The sequence below is a fragment of the Ailuropoda melanoleuca genome, chromosome 7 (assembly GCF_002007445.2).
Source record: "Ailuropoda melanoleuca isolate Jingjing chromosome 7, ASM200744v2, whole genome shotgun sequence".
NCBI lineage: Eukaryota > Metazoa > Chordata > Mammalia > Carnivora > Ursidae > Ailuropoda > Ailuropoda melanoleuca.
The window spans coordinates 107704182-107727217 of NC_048224.1; the positions used below are offsets into that span (position 1 = coordinate 107704182).

General features: G+C 39.1%; 1 protein-coding gene across 1 annotated transcript; it reads left to right on the forward strand.

Annotated features, from left to right (window-relative positions):
• The first annotated feature begins 1468 nt into the window (after positions 1 to 1468).
• Positions 1469 to 21213, forward strand: KLF5 (Kruppel like factor 5). Its single transcript, XM_019794253.2, is given in 5 exon segments — positions 1469 to 1968; positions 1970 to 2223; positions 4286 to 5162; positions 6417 to 6476; positions 17993 to 21213. Coding segments are annotated over 5 exon segments (1521 nt in total). The 5' UTR covers positions 1469 to 1817; the 3' UTR covers positions 18172 to 21213.
• Positions 21214 to 23036: the final 1823 nt, after the last annotated feature.

Below are 23036 nucleotides of genomic sequence, written 5' to 3' on the forward strand. Positions count from 1 at the left end.
AAATGAAAAGGAAAAAATTTTACAGCATAATTTTGTTTTCTAATAATAAATACCTCTAATATTTCATGTGTATATTATTTTTTCAGTCTACACACTGAAATGAGATCCATACTTTTAATAGGTTCTCCTCTTTGAAGTGAACATTTTTCTAAGAGCTCATTTTTTTATGCTGTTTTACTGTGAAGTGATGAGTAGGCTGCTGTATATGTAAAATTGTCTAATAGTATAGTGTGCTGTCAACATATATACATATGTAGTAATATACCAGGAGTTTTTATTGCAGTTTATTGTTCCGGCTTCTCAATAAGCCAGATAAAATCATATACAAGAACATCAAGGATTAGAGAAGTGTTTTCCTTAGGTGATTGCTGGCAAAACTTCACCTTCCCATTATAATGTAGTTAATGGATGGTAATATATTTGACTACTACTTTCGTACAAATTTGGATACCCAGTTTTCAGAGCTGCTGCGCGTCTAATGTTTGTGGCTTCTTTGATTGTCTTTTCGTAGGAAAAGGTGCCATAGTGTTAGGTAAATGTGCTACGTTTCTGTTTAGTAAATATTAAACTCCCATTTTTTTGAACATACAATGCTAGCAAAAACAAGTCAAAGATGTAATCTCTATGTAAATACATTTGAACTAGTCAGTTGTTAGTGCTTAAATTAAGATCCCATGCTTCGGCTACAATCAAAAGTGTAAATATTAAAAACTTCAAAATTCATATGGCCCATCCCCCCTCCTCTCCATACACGGATACGAGGTAGAAATGTGTGTGGAAACAACTTCTAACCATTTAAATACTGTAGGGAAAAACAAGCTTTTATGCAAGGACTTTAAAAAAAATTGCCATTAAACCTTTTAATCAGGACATTCCGGATTTGCTTTGCTAAATGGACACGTTCACTGCTAAAGATACACAGAGACAAGAGCTGTTTTTAAATTTGTTTATCACACCGCCCCTAGTTTTCCGCTAAAGAAAAGTACATTTTGTATATTTAAAAATACACACTCATGAACTAAGTCTCTAAAAACCTTGGCGCCCCCACCTAGCTGCCTTCTGGGTTTCAGCTTTTGAGTTTCAGGTCCTTGCACAACACCTAAGACGTGCAAAACTCTTTTTCTCCCTAATCCTGGCAGAGAACAGTCCGAAGAGATCTCCCTCCACGTCTCCACCCTAATTCCCTCTCTTCCTAGATTCCACCCGCTCCTCTCCTTTCCTCCGCCCCCGGCTCCGTCAGCCCAATCTGTCAGAGAAGTTGTGTACAAACTGCGCGGCCGCCCTGCGCGCGAAAGCTCGTGGCCCGAGAGGGCGGGTCAGCCCGGCGAAGGCGGGGACTGGGCGAACTTCTCCCTTCTCATAGGCTGCCCACTCCGGCCCGGCCGGCCTCAGGGCTTCGGGATTCGCAGCAGCGCTGCCAGTCAGGTTGGCGGGCCCCGCCCACCCGGAGTTGGGTAAAATAGAGGCGGGCGTCAAGTGTCAGTAGTCGCGGGGCAGGTACGCGCGCTTGCAGCTTGCTCGCGGAGACCGGCGGTGGCGGGAGCGGGCTTCGGCGAGTGAGAGAGCGCGGTGGGGCGGGGCGGGAGAAAGTGGCCGCCCGGAGGACGTTGGCGTTTACGCGTGGCGGAGCGGAAGAGTTTTGCTTTTCGTGCGCGCCTTCGAAAACCGCGCCTGCTGTTGGCTGAGGGGGTCCGCCCGGAGCCTCCCCTTCTCCGCCCGCGGCCCCGCGCCGAGCTCGCCGGCCCTAAATCAGCGTGGGCGAGGTGGGAAGCGCGCCCGACCCGCGTCCCGCGCCCGGAGCCGCCCCCTGAGTGCCAATGGCCACGCGGGTGCTGACTATGAGCGCCCGCCTGGGACCCGTGCCTCAGCCGCCGGCCCCGCAGGACGAGCCAGTGTTCGCGCAGCTCAAGCCCGTCCTGGGCGCCGCGAACCCGGCCCGCGACGCGGCGCTCTTCCCCGGCGAGGAGCNGGTAGGAAGAGCCGCTCCCCTCCCTCCGCCCCGCTCCCGGAGCTCGGGCGTGTCCCGCCGCTGCGACGCGCGGGCGACAGGGGCCGCTCCAGGCTGGGGCGTGCGTCGGGGCGCTCCGAGAGCCGGAGCTGGGTGGGCAGCCCCTCCCCGCCCTGCCTTTCTGGCCTGGGCACCCGCAGTACGCAGGGAGAAAGGGGGACCGGAAAAGGGGGGGGTCCCAGATTAATCTCCTCAGGCGGGTTCGTCCGGGAAAGGTGAGAGGCAAGTGGGTGCTCACACGCACTTTAGTGTTTCTCTGGGGGATGAGACCTCTTACCTCACGTCCAACCTTACTTAAGTTCCGCCTTTCACCTTACCCTCACCCCCCACAGTGCTCTGTCCTTGGAGGTTCCCTCACGTCGTCTCGGGTTAAGTGGAAACGCAAATCGGGGTGCCGGCGAGAGCGCCTCGGGGTGCTAGTTTCGTATCTCTTGGCTCAGCCTGCTTTAAGACGCGATCTTGGGACTGCCTTTGGGAAACGGGAGTTAGGAAAGCCAAGGTTGTATTGGAGCGTTTGTTTTTCCGTAAAAAGAGAGACCAAAAAAGACCGGGGGTGTTGTTTTCTTCATGTGCGCGTAAATTTCCTCCCGGAGCCGCGTTGAAAGCTGGCAGTTGGCTTTTACACTTGCCCGGCAGCCGAATTAGAGCAACCGCCTGTTTCTTTCGCCCACGCAGGGAGTCATATAGCCCAGAAAAAACTTCCCGGGACTTTTAGCCTGTCCCAAGGAAAAAAAAATTGGAAACATACCCACATGCAAACAGCTGGAAGAGCTAAAATCAGAAACCACTAACCACCACGGGAGCGAAGTGCACGAAAGGGTTTAGTTCGGTTTATTTCGAGACGCTTCATTTAATAGCCCCTTGGTACATTGAGTATTTGCTACCTAGGTCCTAGTCCGGGTGGTCTGCGAGTTTTCGTCGTGCTGTGAAAGGGTAGTGGCATTTGTCAGAAATGTGATTCGTATGACTAGAGCGTTAATTTTTATTTTTAAATCGTGTCTATCTGGGAAACCCTGTCTACATCTACCCAAATGATACAAGGTCCGATGTGAAACGCTTTTGAAATTAAGTGGTAGCAAAAAATGACGTATTCACCAGTTTCGGTGCCACGGTTAATAGTTCCATGAGCCATTTAATTGAGGTGGGTTTTTCTTTTCTCTTAAAATTTACTTTTCAGTGTTAAAAATTAAATAAATACTAGGTTTATGTTGTACTGGAATAGAAGATAGCTGTAAAAAGACTGAGAGACTAGTTACAAGCTGGATTTTGTCCTAAAAAAAAAAAATTCACTTGAAAACGATTTGGTTATTTCAGGTTTGTCATTTTTCTGCTTAAGAGCCACCAGGAGGATAAGGGATGATTGAGCTTTTTACAGAGTAAGGGGGAATGTAGCGTTGGCCCACTGAGGAGGACATGATAAATGTTTCGCTGATGACTGTGCTAGGGATACAGCAGCCTCTCCCCACCCACGGACTCCTTAGCACCACTCTACCAAAGGGAGTGATTTTCCCCTAGGTAATTAAAGATCTGTTTTAGATAGGGATATGAATAGGAACATTTCATTATCATATTAACCAATTACAGAATCTGCTGATTAAAATCAACATTTAGATCAAATGTTGAAAGGGAAGTTGTTTTTGTTCTTTCAGTGGATACTGTATTTTGCTCAAGACGGTTGTATTTAAGTGTCCAGTGACCTATAAATGAGAAAAGGCACTGAAATAGCCAAGGAGTATGTTTTACATTAGATATTTCAACAATATCTGCCCAAGCAAACAAAACAGAACTTTGTGATACTATTTTTAAGGTTGGTTTGCTTAGGTTTTGTTTGTTTAAACATACCTATATTAATATAAATATGGCATGAACAGAATTGAGGTGGTTTGGCAATATTACAATACCATATTTAGGTTGCAAACTCCATGGTAATGGGGCAGGGGATCATGCTTGTATGTGAGTTCTAAAAAAGTATACTTTATTGTTGATTAGAAAGGAATATGTTTTCTGTGTGCTGCTGCTTTTTCTTGATTTGCCTCTTTGACTTTTTGTCCGGGGCTGATTGTGGGAGCGATTTTACCAAAAACACGTTATAGGGAGTTTCATAAGGCTTTTGGTAAACCAGTTATCCACAATTGACAAACCTGGTATGTTTATAAGTGACACTAGGAGTTTGCCCTAGTACTTTTCACAGGTATTGTTGGGAATTTTTAGTAAGTTTGTCCTTATTCAGATGATGAATTGGGTGGATTATGCGTATTTGTATCTCTTCTTTTTTAGACAAGATGTGAAATGGAGAAGTATCTGACACCTCAGCTTCCTCCAGTTTCTATAATTCCAGAGCATAAAAAGTATAGACGAGACAGTGCCTCAGTCGTAGACCAGTTCTTCACTGACAGTGAAGGGTTACCTTACAGTATCAACATGAACGTCTTCCTCCCTGACATCACTCACCTGAGAACTGGCCTCTACAAATCCCAGAGACCGTGCGTAACACACATCAAGACAGAACCTGTTACCATTTTCAGCCACCAGAGTGAAACGACCGCCCCTCCTCCGGCCCCGACCCAGGCCCTCCCTGAGTTCACCAGTATATTCAGCTCACACCAGACCGCAGCTCCAGAGGTGAATAATATTTTCATCAAACAAGAACTTCCTACACCAGATCTTCATCTTTCTGTCCCTCCCCAGCAGGGCCACCTGTACCAGCTACTGAATACACCGGATCTAGATATGCCCAGTTCTACAAACCAGACAGCAGTAATGGACACTCTTAATGTTTCTATGTCAGCCGCCATGGCAGGCCTTAACACACACACCTCTGCTGTTCCACAGACTGCAATGAAACAGTTCCAGGGCATGCCCCCTTGCACATACACAATGCCAAGTCAGTTTCTGCCACAGCAGCAGGCCACTTACTTTCCCCCGTCACCACCAAGCTCAGAGCCGGGAAGTCCAGATAGACAAGCAGAGATGCTCCAGAATTTGACCCCACCTCCATCCTATGCTGCTACAATTGCTTCTAAACTGGCAATTCACAATCCAAATTTACCTGCCACCCTGCCAGTTAATTCACAAAGCATCCAGCCTGTCAGATACAATAGAAGAAGTAACCCCGATTTGGAGAAACGACGCATCCACTACTGCGATTACCCTGGTACGTGATATAACCCAGTTGAAGCATCAATACCTTTATTTAGAGTGTGTGTGTGTGTGTGTGTGTGTGTTCGTTCTGTGCCTTTTTTAATCTCGGGTTTTAAATTTACATAGGAAAGTAGTACTTGACAATGAAAAAATCACCTACTTTGTTCTCCATATCTCAGTCTCTGTACTGTACCCTGGAATGTTACTGTTTGTCTATCACTGGTTTTATGTATTTAAAAAATGGGTTAGAATATTCTGGAAAAAAGTTACTTTGACTTCTTTATTTTTAATACTGAATAAAAATTAGAATTTTGAGTTATGCCAGATGTTTAACTTCTAAAGTGAAGTTTTTAAATTCTAAATTAAGTGCCCTGAAAAGAGATTAGGTAAGGTAGGGAAAATAAGGTGTGGTAATGGAGTGGGGAATGAGTAGGCTGCTCTCATGGTGGTAGATAACAAGACTGTCTACAGAATAGATTTAAGGATAGTTCTGATAGCATATGAGCATATGCTCATTTTTGAATGAGATGTGGCTCAAAATCTAAGTTGATGATGGTGATGACTTTATCTACAAGTTGCTGGCATAAGCTAGTTTATGATTAATATAGGGTGTAATTTATTGACTATGGTACATGATACAGCATGATACTCTAAATGAGAAAACAAATGTAGTACAGAAAATTGCAGTCATCTTGGTTTAACACTGTCAGCTCTAGAGCCATTAGAAGTTTTTATTTTTATTTATTTATTTATTTATTTTTTTATTTTTAAAGATTTTATTTATTTATTTGACAGAGAGAGAGACAGCCAGCGAGAGAGGGAACACAAGCAGGGGGAGTGGGAGAGGAAGAAGCAGGCTCACAGCAGAGGAGCCTGATGCGGGGCTCGATCCCACAACGCCGGGATCACGCCCTGAGCTGAAGGCAGACGGTTAACCGCTGTGCCACCCAGGCGCCCCGCCATTAGAAGTTTTTAAATCACTGAAGTATATGTTACTAGTATAAAGCACCTACTGTAATATAGACACACATTTCCCATTTGTAGCTTGCTTATCTCCTTTTTCTGCTAAAGTGGTACATAGAGTAAATCACTTTATACCTTTAATAAGGTAACAGGGGAGCACTCTTTAAAACTGACGCTTCCAATATCTCACCTAGCAAGAGAGATTTCTTCTTTAAAGCCAGATTTTAAACACTGAATCATCAAATGTAAAGATTTCAAAAGGATTTTCAAAATGACAAGCTGTTCTTCCTCTCCTTTATTTCAGGCTGCACAAAAGTTTATACAAAGTCGTCTCATTTAAAAGCTCACCTGAGGACTCATACTGGTATGTAATTTTCTTGTTAATTCTGTGAGTTGTGTAAATAGTGTAAGTGGTATTCATCCTTTTAAAAGCCAACACGTGTTTGATCTCTTCTTTCTTCTGTCAACCTTTATTTTTTAATGGCCTACCTTTTCAGCACTGGCTTGGCTCAAAATTCAGTTCAGTGAAAAAGTCTGGTTCCAGGAAGGCTGAAGTTCCTTACCAAGGCCTTGCCCTGTCACCTCACGTAGAATGAATTACCCAAAAACGTAAACAACGATGTTTACTAATGGATTTTAAAACTTTAATGGCACTGCTATTCCTTTCTTGAAGGAAAAAAAATGGAGCTTCATTTTTTTTTTCTTCCATAACAAATCAGTTGGCTTCTGTAAGGTATATTAAATGCTAAACTTTTCCATTTAGCATGTAAAGCATTACTGCTTAATACATTATCTTTAATTTCACCTTTAACCTAAAATCTCTGTTTAAGCATGTTTTCTGTGGTTGATGAAAGGTAGGGCAGAAATTGCAGACTATTAAAATCAGGCAAAGATGGGGTACTTGTTTAAAAGTTACTCTACACCCTGTGCCAGCCCAGATTTGAGGTACTTCAGACTTGTAGGTTATATTACATCCTTGTTTATAGTGTGCCTTTATATGGAGTCAACTTTAATTTTACAAATACTTACTTTCGTCAAGTCTATACATTCACTTTTAAATGCTTTTTAATTTTAAAACTATATATTAGAAACCATTTTAAGACAAAACTACATGACATGCTTTTAAAAAGCTTCCAAATACCCAAAATATTTTCAAATATATGGGTGGTTGCTATTTGTGATTTTCTTAAAAGGCTAGCCCTAAAGGAAAGAACTTACATGAAACGATTGTGTTTTTTTTCCCCCTCTTAGTAAATTCAGCCTTACCTAAAGTTCAAAGAATAAGTTTGCTAATAAAAGCAATGACCTAGCAAAATGTTTTATTCCATCATTGCTATGGAAACCAAAGTATTCAACAGTTCCTTTGAATGGGTTGTTGGATTAGTGTGAGGACTTGAATCTCCCCAGGCTAGATGTTACTATGGAAATTGCATTTTGATAAATGAAGTAGTTATCTCTAACTGCTGCATTAAAAAGTAAAAGCCTTTGAACAAAGGTCAATGCTGAGATAGAACACTAGGAGGACTATGGTTGCAGACGTTTTGTATGCATGTAAGGAAGTAGTACTTGATACCTCAGTGATAAACACTACTTATTAAAATCTAAATAGTATTGGTGACTATGGTAGATTCCAGGACTTAACTGAGAAATTGCTTTTAAAGAAAAGACAGCTCATGCATTTATCAATGAAATGAATGGGTTGTTTTGGCCCTAAGTTTTTAGATAGAGACAAAGTGATTATATGAAAGGCAAGATCCTGCATAAGCAGCTCAAAGTAGAAATTACATTTATAGATAAACAACCATAATTATATAATAAACTCAGTCTAAAGTTTTCAAAATGCAAATGATGGCCAAGAAAACATTTCCATATAGAAATACTAAAATAGCCGTTTATAGAATAAATACTCGCTTAAGAGAAGGAAACTTTGAAAATGGGTTTTTACCTGAATTTTGACTAATGGGAATAGAAATAAATTCAAAACATTTGAAAGATTGTTTTTTCCTCTTTGTAAGTCCTTGAAATGGGAGACAGGAAGGAGGGAACATGTTTTTCATGAGGTTAAAGTCTCCTAATAAAAGAGTGCAATTGCATATCACACTGTAATCAACTGCTTATTGCAGGGATGTAGTCAGAGAGGATCTGAATGGCCTTGCAACCTCTGTCGGGGGTTAGTGCTCTGAATGCTTATAGCTTGGATTCTGGAACTTGACCTGCTGGCAAAGAAATTTAATAGCGGGCTGTCTTAACAATGATTGTACTAGTAAAATCAAACTAAAAAGGGGACCCAGGCCTAGTTTGGGTCCCATGCATCAACTTCTTCACCTGATCATAAATGTGTGGCCATCGACATCTAATGAATGAGACCATGTAATCCAGTTTAATAAAGTTTTGTTTGATAGTCTCAGATGCCTTGGGGAGGGTTTGTAGCAGACTTGTTCATCTGGCTAAACCCGTTCTTGGGTAATCATAGAGCATTGAGGTTGTTTTCCCCCTGATTTCTAGTTTCTAGACAATGTCTTTTAAAATTACCTGTGCGCTCTCATTGCATCCTCCCCTGCCTGTTTGTTGTTGTCGTAATGAATGTATCTGAAGCCAGAAAATCCTTGTTTTGTTTTTTTTCTCCCCCCTCTTTTTCCCTTTAAGGCCCAGGTATTTCTAAATAACTTTCCTTATTTAATAGCTGTTTTGTTTTGTATACATGTCTCCTGATGTGCCCTCCATCCCACCCCCACCCTGGACAATTTACTAGGAGATTTTAAAAAATCTATATGGGATAGATCTTATATTTGATTTAAAAAAAATTACTTTTTGGGGCGCCTGGGTGGCACAGCGGTTAAAGCGTCTGCCTTCAGCTCAGGGCGTGATCCCGGCGTTCTGGGATCGAGTCCCACCAGGCTCCTCCACTATGAGCCTGCTTCTTCCTCTCCCCACTCCCCCTGCTTGTGTTCCCTCTTTCGCTGGCTGTCTCTATCTTTGTCAAATAAATAAATAAAATCTTAAAAAAAAAAAAATTACTTTTTAAGTGATCGCCATTTTGCAAGCAGAATGTGAAAAGCCACCCTAGCATTCCATGGAATATAATTGTAATTGCTTTAAAATGTCAAGTTACCTTATGTTTTAGAAATGATTTAAGCAATTAAAACAAACTACATCTGAATTCTATCTAATTACTTATTCTGGATTTTTAGATAGTAAGTGCTTTTTGACTTGCAAATTGAACAGAAGGGAATGGTCTTTCCAAAACAAGACCTTTTTCGAAAAATTTAGCATGAAAGTAGAAGATAACCAGTTGCTTGAACCAGAAGTCCCACAGCATTCTTCTAAGCATTTTTCTAAGTTTATACACTTGATTTCTTTATTCATAAAGAATAAACAAGTAGTACAGAGTTCTGTCTTCGTATGATCACACAAAAAATACCTGAAATGTACTTTTCCTGTATTTTAGGAAATGGTTATATTTCACTTACAAACTTGTCTATATATACATAGGATAATATACAGGTCTGTAGAGGTACCCCTTAGGGTGTGTGGGTGTTTGTGTTATTTGTAATGTGTGTATATACATAATGCCTCTGGTTAGAAATAATTATGGCTGCTTCTAGGCAACAGTGTCAACTGGTATATTGTACTTCTAAAAGCATGTAAATGCAGACATTTACTGAAATTTGTGTATGCCTTTTGATGTATGTAAGGGACTATACTCACTGCCATCATATAAAAGTTGCTCCTGAGCACCTTCTAAGGAAAAGATTCACATACCATTTTGCCCTTAACAAATCAACATGATTGTTAAACTGATTGGTAATCTAGTAGAATAATCTGCAACCAGCAGGATAGTTGTTTCTGCTCATACACTTCTGCTGTCTTGTCTTTAATTTCATATTGAAGATTTAAAGTCATTCTGAGCACAGGCTTGAGGCCAAAAAAGGTAAAGTGCAATAGGAAGAAAAAAATTAAGGCTGTATATAAAAGAAAAATTCGTAAGAAATTGAAAATTTTTCTTATTACTGCTACTGATTTCTTGGTGTGCTTATGAAATAATTGCTTTTACTTTGAGTGTGGAAATTTCTTTGAAAATGGTATTTATGGTTTAGTAAAAAGTATTCTCCAAAGAAAAAGTTCTGAAAACTAGTGAACTTAGTACAGGTGTTTAAAATCTTAGTGGTTTTAGTCACATGTGTGGGATATGTACTTATCCCTGAAGAATACCCGAAAGTGGTGGGAAATTAGGGTATGGAAACATTTTTAGATCATTTATCAGTCTCAGCTACCTGGAACAGGGCAGAAGATGAGCAATTGTACAGAGAAAGTCTTTGAGCAGCGCACAGACTTGGCTCAAGTATCCCTTAGACGGAAACTGTATGCACAGGCTGTTAACGGGCACTAAATCTCAGAAATACTTGGAAGGGTTGACAAGGAAAGGACAATTGGAAGCACCCCCACAAAAGAAGATGGAAACCTACAATAACATAGAAACACAAATGGATTCAGGGAAGCACTGTAGTGTTAGGGCTGCATTTTACAGTGAGCTATTTTGGATGCTTTGTTTAATTAAGAAAAAAATTCCACAGTAAGTTTTGGAAAGATTTTTAGGCCAAGCCTAGTTTTAAGGGGGTAAATTCCCACATTTGTCTTACTTGCTTATGTAGAACACATTACTTCCTAATGATACTTATATTAAGATGTTATTATGTATACTTCAAAATGTATAATCTCTGAGATGATTTTAGTTTCAGTTTAGGTACTAAACTCCGTTTGTATATTTTCTACCTAGTTCTTTGTTCTACACTTGAAAGTCTATACTTTGCATCTAAAAATACCGACAGTGTTGACAATTGAGATTTTCATTGATGGTACTTTGCCCCTAGAAGAAACATTCAAAATGTTCAGAACATGAGTTTACTCTCTTTTTTTTTGTGGAATTGTGGAAGGGAAGGGAAGTCTTTAAAATAAATACATGTATATGTACACACACACACACAGAGTTTCACTTCCTTGGAAAATTATTTAGAGCTTAAAGCAGTGTAAGTCTCCTCCTCTCTGTAGATAGGTAGGTCGGTACATGCATGTCCTTAATGGAGATCGTGTAGTTTGGATCTAGAGGTCAGTAAGTACATTGGTGTGTAACTTGGTAACCTGTGTTACTGGTAGTGGTGGAAAAATTGTGCAAGATAAAATTACTTAGTATCCAGTGGATTTTTTGAGTTTTATTTGAAAATACGCAGAAAAAAGTATCACGTTTCACTTAATGATTTCAGATACTATTAGTTAAAATTCTTAAACTATTTTTATTTGCATCTTTGAAATTTACTCTCTATATTGACAATTTCAAGCTTACATAAGAAAAGTAGTGGCTTAAGAGACTTGCTAGTTCAGACCCCTGGAAAGGTATTCATGAACGTGAAAGCTTAGAAACAATCTTTTTAATGACTCACTGGGAAAATTAAACTTTGCTTCTAGGACTTGTTCTTTCATCTGAAAAACATTAACATAGGAAATTGATTAAACATTGTTTTGAGATGATAAAGCTTATCGAAGGTTAAGTATAATTTGAGGGGTGCCTGGGTGGCACAGTTGTTAAGCGCGTTTGCCTTCGGCTCAGTGCATGATCCCAGTGTTCTGGGATCGAGCCCCACATCAGGCTCCTCCGCTAGGAGCCTACTTCTTCCTCTCTCACTCCCCCTGCTTGTGTTCCCTCTCGCTGGCTGTCTCTGTCAAATAAATAAATAAAATCTTTAAAAAAAAGTATAATTTGATTAAGTAAACATATTGGCTGATCTTGTGGAGAATCCAAAGAGAATATTTTTCCTTCCCTTTTGTTCTTACAGACTAGTGGGAGAAGGTAGTTCATCTGCTGAAGTTCATATAGAAATAACCAGTTGTGAAGGTAGTGAGAATGTAATGGGCCTTTTTTTTTTTAATGTAATAATTTAATCACCCCAAATTTTTACTTCCAGGTATTTTTAGTTCTATAGAATGTAGTAGCTGTTTACTTGATGACCTACATTTTTTGTGGTGGAAGATTAGAAACAAAGTAATGTCCTTAAAAGTATATCTGTAGCAGTATTCCTATTCTGTCAGCCTGTATCATTTATATTCAAGGATCTTTAACTCTGATTAGGGGGAGTTAACTTGTAGAAGTGTATGCACCTTAGGTAACTTTCAGTAAAAAATAGGCAGAAGAATGTTTCTTTTTGACTACTTTATAAATACGAACCTTTTAATTAAGAGTTGGGAGAAACCTTGTCGAGGTAACCACAGTACAAGTTAGAGGAAAGAATACCTAGTACTCATTCAGTGTTAGAAAAGTTAAAATACAGAGGAAAGGTAAAATCTTGTCATTGACCAGTTTTTTAAAAAATCCGTTTAGGTTCTTACGTAAGAGTGAATCTGAGTGTCGTGTCTTTTTGTCAGGAGACTCAAGAATTGGTATTTTGGGAACCCTTGGGAGAAGTGGCAGAAACTTAGGAGCCTAGAGATTCACTCTGGGAGGAGACTGCAGATGTAAACCCTGACTGCATGTCCTCACCTGTCCCCCTTGGGATCTGTCAGGTCACTCACTGTTCTTTGGCCCCAGAAGTCCCTTTGCTGTTTTAGATAAGCAGTAGGCGCTTTAGAACTCTCGATTTTCATCAATTCTAGTCGAATTCTGTAAAGGAAAACTTGTTTACATAGTTTATCCTGTACAACTTTATATGGTGGATAATAAATGGATTCCATGCTAAGTGGATTCTGAACATGTCCTAAAAGCATGGTTCTCACCTAATTAGACACACATTTAATGAGCTTATTCTCAGTGGTCCTAGGCAGAATAGAACCAGGCAAAGGCCTGCTGCAAGTGGGGGGAAAAAAAGACGATCTGGTAGACTCCAGCAGATGCTTTCCTGTCTCTCATACCTTCCCTTCTTTTCATTAATGAAAATACCAGAATTAATCAGACTTGGGCCAAACACATGATGTTCCAAAGATGCATTATGCGGAAGAGTGGCATTGCAGCTGGAATAGAAGGTAGTCTAGTCTCTGTCCTTGAGGAACTTCCAAAGCTAGTTAAGGAGGCAAAACACAGCTGTTTGAATGCTCTTATGGCAATATATGTGCAAGTGCAAACCAGTCGTTGAGAACAAATGTAAGTGGTGCTGGGGATACAAAGAAGCGGAATGATCTCTCCTGAACTGTTCAGAGGTTTTCTGGAAGTGTTAAGGTGAAGCAAATTTCAATGAAATGGATAAGCGTAGGATCTGACCACAAACTGGCAGGGAGAAAGAAGGAATTTCTTAATTTTAATATATCCTTTTAATTAATCAGTTTCCTGAAAGAGGGTGCATTATTGACAGGATACTGTATCTAGTAAATACTACTAGCATTTTGCGAATACAAATAGTACTAATCTTTGAAATGAACTGCCTACCTTTCTGTTCCAAGTACAGGACATGTGCTTTAATAATAAGATGAGCTTGATGAAAAGATAATTTTAAGGGGAAAATTACTGGCATGGATACATAAAAATATGAATTAATGAGACCAAATCATCCTACCTTAGCTTTTTTTAGATATTTAATATTTCCCCATGAGTTTCTTTAATCTTGTGATTGTTTCCTATTTTTTGCCTTTTATTAAAAAATATATATAGACTGTTTCAGATTAAATTCCCTAAGTCTCTAATGATGGAAAAAAGTATAATTACTATTAAATTACATAAAAAACATTTTTCTTCTGAAATAAGAGCTGATTGAGCTTCAAGGACTGAAATTCTAAGAATAAAGATTTAAGTACCAACTATTGAAATAATTTATTCCACTTTAAGTCTCTGCATTGTTTTGTTTTCTCAGAATGGGAAATGGATTTTAAGTTCTTTGAGGCCAGTGACTAAGGCTTTTTTTTTAAAGGAGAAAATTGTTGTGTTTTTCAAGTCATTTAGTTCAGATTACACTAGTTTACTAAACATTGGTTTTAATTCTGATAGTTTCTAGTCTGTTAGATATAATTGTTTGAATTACCTTTTAGTTATCAGGCAGGACATCAGATGCTGTAATAAATTTGCTGTAATAAACCTTTAAAAAGTTACCTAAAATAACTATTCAGAAATATTTCCATCTGTGATATTTTTCTTTGGTTAGAAGAATCTATGTGAAACATTCTAGGGAAAGGCCTTGGTATGAGTCTATTGAATATGTTCAGCAGAGCAGAGAAACCTCCCATTCTGTTGTGGTAGGTTCAGAAGTCATTCTTTACCTGTTTATCAGAGGAAAAAAATTTTTTTTAGTCCGTTGCTGAAGATTTCAAATACGTTGTAAATATGTCCTGCTAACCCCTTGAAATTCCTTTAGCCTGGGGGTAAAGGGAAACGATCATTAGGTGATATCTGGGTGTTGTCAGAACAGTTTTCTGGACCCCACCGGTCCTGAAAGGTGGGTCTCCACTGAAGGCTGCCTCGGGGGTATGCCCTGTGCTTCCCACTGTCTGCAGTTAAGGCCTGCTCTCCATTAAGCTATTCCATAAGTGACCTTCTCAAGTGGCTTTAGAATCTATAAATTTGAACAATATGTGTTCCTTAAAATTGTTCTATAGCGTGAACGAGTGTTTGCTAATGGAGGACTTAAGTAGGACACTAAGGAAAAGTGGCAGGCCCAGATTCTTAATCTGGAGCTCATTGTTCTACTTCTAACTCAGAGTTACTGTAAAGATTAAGTGAAATAATGAGAAATACCTGGTTCTGGAGTTTGTACTCAGTGAATGTTTGTGTCTGCTCCCTCCTTTTACTGGTAATGCTGCTTTTGCTTCACATTTTTATGAAATACATTAATTGGCTTTATCAGCACTGATAGTATGTATGTTTAACTTGAACAATTTTTAAAAAGATAAGGGATTCCTAGCAAAATACTCCTAGTTAATTTTAAAGAGAATAATTAAATACATACTTTTTTTGAGATAAAGTTGAAGCTTGTTTTCCATGCTGTTCAAACTTGCCACTTTTTTTCTTTTTGCCTTTGGAAAGTTTCACATTAACAGCATGAGAACTTAAAAATACAGTTGATGTTGAAAGAGCTTAACTAAATATTTTAAATTGGTGGTATTGGAAAGAGATTCTGTAAAAATCCAATTAAACTTTTGAAAGCTCTATCCTGTTGAAATAACTTAAAGGAAGTCAGTTTGGTTTCCCAGAAGTACTGTGCATAGTGTTTCTGGCTGAGGAAGAAAGGCCCCGAATCTACTATTTGGCCAGAAATTGGGTACCAGCTTCCTCTATGATGTTTTACTTGAGCAGTGTTGACACTTGAACAAATCCCATAGAAACTGCCCCAAGTGGGGAATAGTTGTCCTTGCTTTTATAGTAAAGACTTGGCCCCATAACTAACATCCTAGACACTGGGTAGTATTCTTGGCTGAATAATCTGTAGATGTGCATAAATTGAAAGCAAAACCCCAAATGTTTTAGGAACTTTAATGGCTACTGTTTTTCAACCAATCAGTAAAAGTAAACTTTTAAAAAATATTGGTGCAGTTTATTGCTTCATAGCCAATAAAAATAGTGAACAAAAAGAGTCTAGTGTCCCTTGTTTCTTAAGTAAACTCTGAAAATTCAGTTCTCTTGCTATTTAATTATTAAATGCAAAAGACTAGAATGATTTCTTTTAAAATTGGAGCACTTGAGGAATTTTTTTCCTTGCCTCAGACATCAGAAATAACTTTCTCTTTCCATTAATTGACAGTGAAGTATTTAACCAACATGTTTGTTTTTCCGATGTATTTTTCATGAGGAACAAAAATGCTTGTGCAAAAGTTAATTTTTTCTCTTTGATTTACATTTACAAGAGAGCTAGATTTACTCCTAGTACTAAATGCATGTGAATATAAATTGAGAGAAAAGGGTTTATGATGTTACTTAAAACGTCTTGAGTGTGTTAGCTTAAATTCTTAGAATTTATAATGAGAGAAAACTTTAGGAATTGAGACAATATATTTTTAAAATGGAAATTAAATAAGTATTTCTGTCTTGGTTCAGAGCCAGAGGAGAGGAAAGAGGAAAAGAGGGTTGGGGATACATACCATAAAAGTTGAAAGAAAAATCTCCTAGGAGATAATAGGTACAACTTTCAGAGGGCTGTTCTGGCCCTTTCTTCTTTGTCCTTAACGGGATTTTGTTTAAGAGTCCAGAGTAGTTACCAGGACAGCAAAAATTAACTGTAAGCTGTAGAAATCTCGGTCGACGTGGGCAACTTCTGAATATGATATTGCTACATCAGACAGAAAGGTTGTTGGGTTTCATTGTGGTACTACGTAGTGTGTTCTAAGGGACTCGGAGGGTCTTGTCTTCTACGAGAAAACATGTTTTTTTTTTTTTTAAAGATTTTATTTATTTATTCTACAGAGATAGAGACAGCCAGCGAGAGAGGGAACACACAGGGGGAGTGGGAGAGGAAGAAGCAGGCTCATAGCGGAGGAGCCTGATGTGGGGCTCGATCCCATAACGCTGGGATCACGCCCTGAGCTGAAGGCAGACGCTTAACCGCTGTGCCACCCAGGCGCCCCGAGAAAACATGTTTTAAGGAATTCAGGAGTTTGACTATTCAGAGTTGAAAAGGTATCCATGTAAAATTGAGCAGCTGTAGGCCAACAGTAGTACTGCAGGGAGCAAATTTATCTCACAAACTTTCAAACTAACAAATTATAGGAAATTCTAACATAATGAACCATAAATACAGGAACTTATAGTTCATGCTCAGTGAAATATCCTCAGGTTTTGGGATTTATTTAGGGGAGTACCTGATCTCAAATAGGGTTAATTAATTCTTAAACTGGGAGTTAAGATTGCATTATCAATATTAAGCGGATTTGAAAGAGTAGCAACTAGCAAACTTCAGACAACATTAAGAATAATGCAAATACAAAAAGTGCTGTGAAAGAATAGGGAGATGAATGATGAGAGACATTTAATATAGGTATGATGCGTGTAAGTCTAAGCTCCATGGGGCCGGGCATTTTGTTTTGTTGACCATTGTGTCCCAAATGCTCAGGACAGTGCCTGGCAGGTAATAGACACGTGGCATATACATATCTATCTCAGCAAATGTTGGAAGTACTACGGCTGTTTTCTTGATCCTTCACCAAAGTGAAGTTACCGGTAACAGACTTTCTGATCTGGTTGAGGAATTTATTAAATATCAAATGCCTAAAGCTTCAAAACCATTAAACGTCAATATTTTTCTAGCTTTGTTTTGCTTTAATCTGACTGAAAAATGGGAAGGTGTGAATGTGTGTGTGCTGGAGTGAATTTCGAAGGGTGAGTGCCCCTTAATCCATTTGGAGGCCCTGTGTTCAAACGAGCTAGTTTGTGTGAAGGTTAGTCTGGCTAATCTAGAAACAGGACCCAATTTGAAGTAAAGGATTGCTGTGGTACATTGAGTTCACATTGAGTTCGTCCTGTCGGTGATTTGAGCAGGCTCAGAATTTTTTCTCCCTCTACGGTCTGACAGCCATTAGCCCCCGTACTGGTCTAATTTGGGTTTGTTGGTGTAGAAGTTGTATTCCCACAGCAGTGATACAGCCCCCCGAGCTCATGTCGTCATTTCATGGGTGTATGTATTCGGGAATATTACCTACAAAGAGGCATCCATTCTTCTTGCGCATTTGCGGTCGCCGTTTTCCTGCTCTTGAGAAGTACTCCGGTTACTACTACTTTCTGTCATTGGGTTGACTACTACTCTAGGAAACGTGACTCTCCACTAGATTCCTTGAGGAACTCTAGGTCCTAATGGAATTTATGAACCTCCTTCTCTTGGACCATGATTTTTCTAAAAGACATTCCTTCTCAGGCAGTGTCAGCGACGTTTGTCTTGCAAGCAGGCCACCTCACCTCCTCTTGGTCCGTTGTCACAGGTGAGAAGCCGTACAAGTGCACCTGGGAGGGCTGTGACTGGAGGTTCGCGCGCTCGGACGAGCTGACCCGCCACTACCGCAAGCACACCGGGGCCAAGCCGTTCCAGTGCGGGGTGTGCAACCGCAGCTTCTCCCGCTCCGACCACCTGGCCCTGCACATGAAGAGGCACCAGAACTGAGCGCCCCGCTGCGGCCCGCCGTGCCGATGCAGCTCACACTGACCTTCTGCAGTTCCTTTGGCAAAGTTTTAAACTACAAACTTAACCTATATATAAAGAAAAAAGAAAAAAAACTGGAAATGTATATTTTGTATATTTGAGAAAACAGGGAATACATTGTATGAATACCAAAGTGTTTGGTCCTTTTAAGAATCTGGAATGCTTGCTGTAATGTATATGGCTTTACTCAAGCAGATTTCATCTCCTGACAGGCAGCCACATCTCAGTGTGGGTAGGGGGGTGGGGGTGCAGGGTGTGTTTGCAGTGTTTTTACCTAAGCACCATCATTTAACGTGACAGTGTTTAGTAAACAAGTCAGTTGGCAGGCACAGGAAGAAGGCTGGATTGTATGTCAAGATTTTATTTGACATCGAGTAGTTTTTTTGTTTCCAATATTAGATAATTCCTTAGAGGTGCGCAGTGTACTTGGCAGTTCACAAATAGCCATTGAACAAACGTGTTTTTTTGTTTTTATATGAGTTGCCTATATTTGCTATTCAAAATTTTGTAAATATGCAAATCAGCTTTATAGGTTTATTACAAGTTTTCTAAGATTCTTTTGGGGGAAAATCGTAAATAATTCTGTTTGAAAATAACCATGAATACACTTACAGTTAGAATTTGTGGTGAAATACCTCTTCAAACCTCACCAAATTCATTTCTTTAGGAGGAAGAAATCATCCTTCAAATGAACTTAAAAAGCAGATTCCATGCACTGATGAAAATAGGATTAAGTATGAAAGATGTTTTATATGAATTGTGAACTCAAGAGCTTAAAGATACCATACGTAAAATTTAAACATCTAATAATAAGCTAAGCAGTATCATTTTAAAGGACGACTTGTAGCTCTCACATGGCAATGTTGAATTTATGATGCAGTTTCCACACACCGAAATGTTTGCTCGTGCAGTACTGTTGGTTAAATGACAATTTATATGGATTTTGCATGTAATACACAGTGAGACACAGTAATTTTACCTAAATTACAGTGCAGTTTAGTTAATCATTGTTAATACTGACTCAGTGTCTGCCTTTAATTAAAAATGACATGTTGAAAGCTTAAGGAAGTGCTACATATATGCAATATAATAGTAATGTGATGCTGATGCTGTTAACCAAAGGGCAGAATAAATAAGCAAAATGCCAAAAGGGGTCTTAATTGAAAATGAAAATTTAATTTTGTTTTTAAAATATTGTTTATCTTTATTTATTTTGTGGTAATATAGTAAGTTTTTTTAGAAAATTTTCATAACTTGATAAATTATAGTTTTGTTTGTTAGAAAAGTTGCTCTTAAAAACGTGTAAATAGATGACAAACGGTGTAAATATTTTGTAAGGGTTCAAAATGTTTATACGTGGAAACATGCCTACATACAAAGCATAACTTGGTTGCTGTTTTGCTTCTTTTCCCCTCTTATTTTTGTATTGTGGTCATTTCCTATGCAAATAATGGAGCAAACAGCTGTATAGTTGTAGAATTTTTTGAGAGAATGAGATGTTTATATATTAACGACAATTTTTTTTGGAAAATAAAAAGTGCCTAAAAGAGTCATGTTTTGCCTGCCTTCTTACCTACAATAGCAAAAACAGCAAATTAGATTCCCAAAACTATTTAAAAGGGTCTGTCTTATCGGGGCAGTTAATTAAAAAAAATTCCCACACTGAACCAAAGCTACCTTTGTTTAAAACAAAAAAAAAAGGGTTGGTTTTAGAAATATGATTACAAGTATAAAGAAAGATATATATAGTTCATGAATGCTGATTTTTTTTTTCCTTGGTCACTACACAGACACACTGCATTAACCTTTCAAGATCAGCTGAAAACTGCAGAGGTAACTTGCATATGCTAGGTTTGTTTTTTCTTAACTTTTTTCTTTTTTTAAGATTTTATTTGAGGGAGGGAAGGAGCAAGGGGGTGGGGGAGAGGGAGAACCAGACTCCCCACTGAGTAGGAAGCCCGGACCTGAAGGGAAGGCAGAATGCAGATGCTCCACTGAGCCACCCAGGTCCCTGCATATGCTAGTTTTTTGTCCGAGGTCAATAAAATGAATTGGGCTTTTAACCTTTTTTTTTTTTTTTTTTCCTTTTTAGAAGAGAGATCACAAAGTCATTTAATCCAGTAGCAACAAGCACAGCTAGGGCTTGGTTTTTAACACCATTTTCCAATAAAAAGAATGGGGCTCTTTAGAAAAATGGCTGATCCTAGGACTGGGTTAGGAAATAGACAAAATAAGCCTGGAGTGTCTGACAGCACCAGAAAGTAAGTCATTCAAATCCCGCAATGATAGAGGTATGTCAGAGCAACAATAAAAAGTAGGAATGAGTTACAGCCCAGAGTATAAAACTGCCGTGATTCCATACTGAAATAACTGATTGAATAAATAGACAAATCTGCAGAATTCCAAACGGCTTTTGCAGACGCTTTGCCCTGAGCGGTAGAATCTAACTCCCCACTAAATGTGTGTTGCCCAGAAGGCAGTATGGCCAAGAGGGGAGGGGAGGGAACTATGGTGCAGAAACCCACCCAACAGCCTCAGCCAGGTGGTCAGGGTCCACATCGACAGTGGCAAGTCATGTTGATTGTTCATACCCTTGATTTGATGTACTTTGCCTCCGCCGTCTTCCTCCTAGAAACACTAACCCCAGTCCAGTCTTGACAAAGCACAATTGAGGGACATTCTACAAAATACCAATGCTCAAAACTGTCAAGGTCTTGGAAACCAAGAAAATGTGAGAAACCTGTCACAACCAAAAGAAGCCTGAGGAGACCCTACTAAGTATTATGTCAACTAACTGGGATTCTGGAACAAAGGACATCAGGGAAAAACTGAGGAAATCTGTATAAAGTATAGAATTTAGTTAATGTATCAACAACATTGTTTGATTATGACAAAATGTGTCCTACTAATGGAAGATGTTAATAAGGGAACCTGGTGGTGGGGTTTACGGGAATTCTGTATTACCTTTGCATTCTATAAAACGAATAAAACATTTTCAGAAAAGTGAAGGAAAGAATCTGTGTCACTATTACATACGTTCAATAAATGGGAAATCCCTGATGTAGGAGCTAAAGTGAAAATTGCACTTACATAATTTGGCATCAGTTTATTCAGCCTCTCAATCATTTGACTCCTCATTTTCCCCTGTCGTTCAAGTATACCTTGCTCAGGAACACTGCACAATTCATTCTCTAGCCAGAGCTGCTCCTTTTTTCATGAGGGAAAACCATTTCTTTGGCTTAAATTATTTCTAGAAATTGAGATAGTAAGGCTTCAGGCTTCTTAACGCAAAGACAACTCCCTGTGTCTGGTGACAAATCAGAGCTGTATCAGTATTGAGTTGTAATTGATAATTGTATGAATGCAGACGTTTTGTCAGTAGAAACCAGTCTTGCTTTGGCTCCCAGCACTTAATTGTATTTAGGTTCCTAACACAGAGGATGGCTGTTTCCAGTTCTCTTTCCCTCTCAACTTTTTTTTCTCCCTTTTGTAGGCTGCCCTTTCTCCTCTTAGGCCAGCTACCTGTTCCAAGTCCTCGCCTGCCAAAGCTCAATGCAGACCCTCGGTCTTCTTAGCCACACTTACTGGAACTTGTTTTTTTATTTGGAAACATTATGATACTTGAGCATTCGAATTATTTTCTGACTTCTATCATACGTTTTTCTCCCTCGTCAAATCCATGGAAGAAATACCACTTCTTAGATTGCCTTTGTCTTCTTGCTTGTTGTCTTGCTTTTATTGATTGATAAATCAGATGTCAATAACTTTATGGTACTGTGTGAGTTGTCTTAAGCCCAGAATAATTGAATCAATCTAATACTCGCCAAATTTCCTCTTCATGTTGTACTATTGATACAGTGTTGGTGTTGGATTTTTAATAAGGTGTGTGACTAAAACTGTGATTTTAGTGTGAGCAAACAGGTCATGCCTTGTGAAATTTTTAACATTATTAGTGAGTTTTCAAGGGAGAATTACTGTAGACAACTATGTTTAACACACTTTTCAAAGCTGCAAGTAATTTTAATTGCTGCTCATCAGCATGTCCATTACGTGAATGTCTGGTTTCAAACATTCTGACCAGTCTCTTGGTAAACAAACTACCCCAGCTAGACCAAAATTGAGTAATGCATCAGGTTCTGATTGGCCAGAATGCAATTATGTAATTTAATTTCAAGTTAGTAATGGTCTGAGTTTTAACTGTCTTCTGTTAGTTTTTATTCTCCCCACCCCTAACCCCAAGTTAGCTTGTTTGGTTTTGCTTCATTTTGTCATTTCATTCCTGTGTTGCAGTTTGTGTAAAGTGCATCACTTCATGGCATCCAATTAGAGAATCCTTAGATAAGCATGACCTGGCCTGCCTACATAAAAATGTTCTTCAAAATCTAGCTAGATTCCTTTTCCTATCTTCAACTAAGCCCACCAGGGCTCTTTGGATTAACTCATGGGCCATAACATAACAAAGAGAGGCTTTATTCTCCATTACTAAGTCTGGTCTCTACTTTGAAGTTGACCAAATTCCTTCTTTGGTTATATTCTTCACTGCAGTGTGAAACTAATCAATAGGAGACTTTTAAGTTTAATTTTTTTTAAATTCATACCAGAGTTAATAGGTGACAAAACCTGGCAATTGTGTGATACTCATTTTAACAGTGGCTGTTTAATAATAAATCACACAAGAGCTATCTGTGATAGGAAGAGTTATATTCTTGTAAACCAGCAATCTTTATGTACTCCTCTCAGTGTATATCACCTCAGGAAAGCATTTGAGGTCATGGAAATGGTAATATTCTTGAAAGTAAAAGCTTAATGCTATTTGCCCACTGATG